The 6,000-nt window shown below is 43.1% G+C and overlaps 1 protein-coding gene across 1 annotated transcript in view; it reads right to left on the bottom strand.

The window, feature by feature from the left end:
- Window positions 1-6,000, bottom strand: part of CSDE1 (cold shock domain containing E1) — a 2,062,269-nt gene that overhangs the window by 430,881 nt on the left and 1,625,388 nt on the right. Inside the window, exon 15 of the mRNA XM_044076154.1 lies at window positions 124-243. Within this exon, the coding sequence (XP_043932089.1) occupies window positions 124-243 (120 nt within the window). The remainder of the gene's footprint in view (window positions 1-123; window positions 244-6,000) is intronic.

Below are 6,000 nucleotides of genomic sequence, written 5' to 3'. Positions count from 1 at the left end.
GAGATGGGGACTTACCAGTGTTATGCAAGATTACAAGACTAAAATGGTCTTTTTTTATGTGGCCGTGTCAATAAAAAAAAAGGAGGGGAAAAAAAACACCACGAAAAACACACCCCACCTTACCTTCCTCTGTTACTTCAATAAGTCCTTGATATTCAGTCTGGGTAGGATCCACACTGCGCAAAGGCCGCAGAACCTTACCATGCAGTACTTCTACAGACACATCTTCAAAGACGTCATTCACTGTAACAAAGCATAATTATTAAAAAAGTTGGCAGAGTGACAAGTACTATTAACAACCTTGCATATCAAACTGTACTCGCTAACCTAACCGATTAAAAAATATTCTTCAGCCATAAACTAAACGCACTTTTTGAAACAGAAGCAGGCTACTTATAAGTGAATACTAAGTTCTGGCACAAAAAAAAAAAGACAAATCCCATCAAGTTTATAGAAAAATCTAAACAGCATGGAATCTTCAACTCTGAAGCAAAGCTTTTCCAGTTGTACTAGTAGTTATGCTCAAACTAAGCACAATTCCTTTGTTAAACTTGCCTATTGTAAATTAGTAGTCTAACCACAAACATTTTCCACTTCTAATACATGATGCCCATTTCAACACATGGCCGATCTGATCTTGTACTGCCACACAATAGCAAAGAGCCTCCAAGTAGCCAATGCAAGTTAAGCACAATGAGCCACACATGGACTTAAGAAATAAGCTGCATGTGAATGTAATCCCCTGTTGACATGCAAAGTTTGTATCCTCCAAGGGAAAGGCTTTTCCTTCAACTTACAGTATGGAAACTCTACTGACCATGCTTCTGGTAAAAGACCAAATGTATTACTGCCTCTAGAAATACCACACTGATACGGGCCTGGAATTTACTGGAGAAAACTAGCAAAAGAAAAAAGGTAGTGGGAGCAAATAACTACAGAGGGAAAAGTTAATAGAGTGGGTTAAGGCCAACTAGTTTGGACTGCAGGTTATAGACAGCCATCCACTTTCATAGACTGATATCAGAGTTTAGGCAGGGAGAAAGGTATAGGGGAGTCCAAAGTAAAAGGTTCACTCTGGAAAAAATTTTAGTTGACTCTAGAACAAACAAAATGATGTACTTACCACAATATTCCATCTGTGTTGTTATTCTCATTCTTCCTCAACCTGTGGGTTTTGGATCCAACCTCTGATCCAACTCAGCCGCTTTCCAAAAACTTAGGCTCTGAAACTCAAGCTCCTCCCCTACCCATAATGCCTCACTCCCCCAGGTTACCTCAGAGTTTGTTGGTATCATGTTTGCAAACAAACTACATAGGTAAAAGTACAACTAATTCTGACAGCTGCCAACAAAGAAAAGAGAAAGAACAGAGGTTCCTATAAACACATCAGTCAGGTCATACCCAAAGGGACAGTGGGAAGAAGTTAATGAAGGTTGAGGAAGAATGAGGAAAAAAACAACACATATGGAACATTATGCTAAGTACATAACTGGTTTATCTGATGTCTTCTCATTCTTCTTCGATCTGTGGGACAGTCTCTCCAGCTACAAAAAAACTTTGGGTGGCCTTCACAGGATATTCCGGAGCACTGCAGAACCCAGTTTGTAGTGGGAAACAAAGGTGTGAGAATTAGACCAGGAGGCAGCTGAAAATATCAACTGAAACTTTGGCCCAAAAGACTCGAGAAGTTGCCAGTAAGACTTAACTCGTTGAGGTAAAGGGACACCTTTGAATTCCTAAACAAACAAAATGCAGTCCATTAGCCATTTAGCTAAGATGGTCTTAGTAACTGGTTTGCGCCCTTTTTTGCATCTGAAAAGATATGAAAAGCTGGTCAGAGTTTCTGAAAGATTTAGTTCTGTCTGGATATAAACTGAACTGTCTGTGAACATCAAACAGATTATGTGCGTATTCTCCTTTGTCTAGGAAACAGGGGAAAGACCAGTAGGCTTGACTGGTTAATATTGTTCTCAGTTGCAACTTTGGGAAGAAAAGATGTATTAGTACTTAAAAGTCACTCTGTCTTTATGAAAAATTAAATAAGGATATTTAAAGGACAGGGCTTGCAGTTCAGACACTCATCTTGCAGAACTGATAGCCACCAGAAAAATAGTCTTCCAAGATAAAACTTAAGTCTACTTTGGCTGAAGGGTCAAAGTGAAGAAGAACCAGAGCCCACAAAATCATAGCTGAATCCCAGGGGGGTGTTGGATCTTTAACAGGAACGCAAAGAAGGAAAGTCCTTCTAAGAAGAGCCTTGCACAACCCTGATGAGGCTAAAGATGCACTTTCTCCTAAATGAAAATTCAGAATGGCTGCCAACTGTACTTTTCAATGGAATGACTGTCCCCCTTATGGAAAACATGAGCTAGAAAATCTGGAACAAGAGCGGTAAAGGTATCTAAATTCTGTTTAGCCTAAAAAGAAAATCTCTTCCGTTTGCTCTTGTAAATTCTTCTCGTGAAAGATTTGTGGGAAGAGATCAGAATGTTATGGACTGTGAGTGAAAGACTGAAAGATCTAGCCATCACTGGAATTGAAGAAACAATGCGGTTAATTTCAGATCTGGGGGAATCAGGATATATTTGCCCTGATGGATGGGAAAGTAGATCTGGACGTGGTTCGAGTGTCCACAGAAAGCAAACTAGATGAGACCAAAGAAAGGTGATCCATATTTGCAGAGGTCAAAAAGGGGCAATGAGGATCACTTTGCTCTTCAAGCTGGAAGCTTTCTGAAAAGACTTTTGGATTAAGGGGGGCAAGGGAAAGGACTAATATAATCTGGGAGGCTAAGCATGGACCACAGCATCCCTGGGTGACTGTTCCTGAGGAGGATTCAAGGTGAAGTACAGTTGCGTACACTTAAATGTAGATGTTAGAGTGTATTCACTGTTGCAGTCATTACATTTGGGGTTATCTGCTTGCAGGCAGCCCTCAGCTGGCCTGATTACCAGTCTTGGATTCCTGTGTCATATGCTGTCCCTTCTTCCATGACGTCAGGTTGCCAGGGGTATAAAACATGCAGCCGATGCCATTACATAAGTTTTTCTTGCCCCAGATGTCAGGTGCCCCCATAATGGGACGTAATTATATGTTATGTTACACCTCCAACAAAAAGAAAATACACCAGAAAGCTCAAATACACCAAACAAGAAGGAAACGTAGAGCCAACAGAGGTCAGGGGCTGGAGGAAGGGTAACTAGGACTGCAACAGTGAACACACTAACATCTACATTTATGGTAAGTGTACACACCTGTACTATGTTCTTCATGTTTCAGTGTTGCAGTCATTACATTTGGGTAGATTCCCAAAGCTAAGGAAGGTAGGAGGAAGTTAGAGAGCATAAGGACCAGCTATTAAGCCCTGCAATACTGCAGTGGTAAAACCAGCTCTGGATTGAGAAAAAAATAGGCATGTGGTAATGCTTGGTGAAAGTATGAACACAGCTCCAGGTAGACGCTTCTAGGATGTCCCTGGTAGGGACCCCTCTGAGAAAGGCTGTAAAGGTAGATGCAGCCCTGGTGGAATGTGATCTTATCCCCTGTGGGGTAGGTTTTCCATGGTGCTTATAGCAGAAATTAATGCAATGAGCTATCCATTTATAAACTGTTTGCTTTGAAATGCCTTCCCCTCTGCCCCTGCAGCAAAGTCAACTAGCAGCAGTTCAGATTTTCTAAGAGACTTAGTCCTGTCCAAATAAAATCTAAGTTGTCTGTATATGTCCAAAGAATGCAGAATTCCTTCTCCTTTGTTTTGTGGATTAGGAAAAAAGGTAGGCAAATGAATGGACTGATTTAGGGCCACACTAGACATCACTTTTGGCATAAAAGACGGATTGGTCCTGAGGGAAACCCTGTCTGCATGTAAGATAATGAATGACTCCACTGCCATGAGGGTCTGTAATTCAGACACTCTTCTTGCCGAAATGATGGCTAGAAGGAAGGCTGTTTTCCAAGAAAGGAATTTCAACTCTGCAGTTGCAGCTGGTTCAAATGGAGGGAGAGTGAGCTTTTCCAATACAAAGTTAAGGTCCCAGGTTGGAGTAGGGGCTCGCCGGGGGGGGGGGGGGGGCTTACATTTTTAGCCCCTCTGAGGAATTCCTTTAACAGGGGGCGAGAGAAAAGGAGTGGTTCAGTATAATGTGCTGAAATTGCAGAGGCATGAATTTTAATTGACGAGAAGGATAGGCCCTTGTGGAGCACTTCTGTTAAGTACTGAAGAATATGAGGTAAACTGGGCACCGTAGAGCCCATAACCTGGGTCTGGCTCCAGGAACAGTATCTTTTCCACTTTTCAGCATAGGATTTTCTAGTACTAGGTCTCCTTGCTTCCAGAATTACCTCTAGCACCTGCTTACTGAGTGATGCTATTGGAGCTCAAGGAATTTATCAGGCTGCAAAGTTCAGGGTTTGATGCTGAGGGTAGAGAATCTGCCCACCTGCTGGGACAGCAGGGAAGGTGCCTGAGGCAGGTGCCACGGATCCAGCAGTATCATGCTGCGCAAGAGGGGGTACCCGGTGCTGTCGAGGCCAGTCTGGTGTAATAAGAATTGTCCTTGGTCTGTCCTGTTTGATCTTTAGCAGAACCTTCGGGAGGAGAGGCAGAGGGGGAAAGGCATAAACTGAGAGGCTTTCCCAGGTAAAGGACAGGGCATCCACTTTCCAAGCTTGACTGTGGGGAATCCTTGTGCAGAATTTTTTCAATTGGTAGTTCTGGGGTGAGGCAAACAGGTCTATCTCTGGAGTCCTTCATTTGTTCCTTAAGAGGCTGAATATTTTTGGTTCCAGTTTCCATTCATGTGGGTCCATGAGATTTCTGCTTAGGTAGTCTGCCAGTGAATTTAGCTTGCCTGGCAAGAATTGAGCTTGTAGATGCACTTGGTAACTCAAGGCTGAGTTCCACAGAGCCATGGCTAGCCTGCAGAGAGGGTACGAGTGGGTTCCCCCTGCTTGTTTATGTACCACATAACTGTGGTGTTCTGTTTTTACCAATAATTGTTCTGGAAGGATGTGGTCCTTGAAGGCTGTCAGGGAATTCTGTACAGCTAACATTTCTTTTTGGTTGATATGCAGGTGCATCTGACTCTGGTTCCATTTGCCCTGAATACACTGCCCTGCCAAGTGAGCTTCCAGGCATAGCCTGATACGTCTGTAGTCAGGGTTTGGGAGGCAGGGGGTAGACTGAAAAAGAGCCCCTTGTTGAGGTGGCAAGTCTTTGCCCACCAAATGAACTATCTGTAGACAAGAAATGATAGGAATCATTGCTTCTAGATCCTGAGAATGTTGACACAATAGCCTTTTTAGATACAATTGTAGTTTCCACACATGCAGTCTTGCATATGGAATTAGTAGAATGCAGAAGGCCATGAACCCCAGGGCTTGCAGTATTTTCCTTGCAGATAGCTGGGTCTTTGTGGCCAGTAGTTTGAAGTAGGCTGTCAGATGAACTTGTTTTTCTGGCGTGAGAAAAACGATCTGAGAAGTTGTGTTCAAGCTTGCTCCCAGGAACACAATTTGTTGGCAGGGTACAAGATGCGATTTCATTTAGTTTATGGTGTACCCCAGAGAAGTTAGCAATTTCTGTACAAATGCCAGATGATTCAATAGTATGTCCTGGTTTTCTGCCTGAATTAGACAATCGTCCAGGTATGGATATATCTGGATATTTTCTTTGCCTGCACAATGCAATGACTGGAGCTAGGCACTTTCTGAATACCCTGGGCGCAGTAGATAAGCCAAAGGGCAGTGCAGAGAAAGTACAGTTGTGTACACGTACCATAAATGTAGATGTTCAAGTGTATTCACTGCTTCTGTCATTACAATTGGGTTATCCTGCTGGCAGGCTACCCTCACTCGGCCTGAATTCCAAAGTCTAGGTGCGGCGTCGGTTGCTGTCGCCTCTTCCCCAACATCAATGCATCAGGGGTATAAAAGATGCAGCAGATGCCATTTTCTTCAGTTTTTCTTGCCCCAGATGTCAGGTGCCCCCAAAAGGGTAGG

Source organism: Protopterus annectens, chromosome 7.part0 (assembly GCF_019279795.1).
Source record: "Protopterus annectens isolate FY-2018-M chromosome 7.part0, PAN1.0, whole genome shotgun sequence".
Lineage (NCBI taxonomy): Eukaryota > Metazoa > Chordata > Ceratodontiformes > Protopteridae > Protopterus > Protopterus annectens.
Note: the sequence above shows the minus strand (reverse complement) of the source record. Positions and strands in the feature narration are given on the sequence as shown.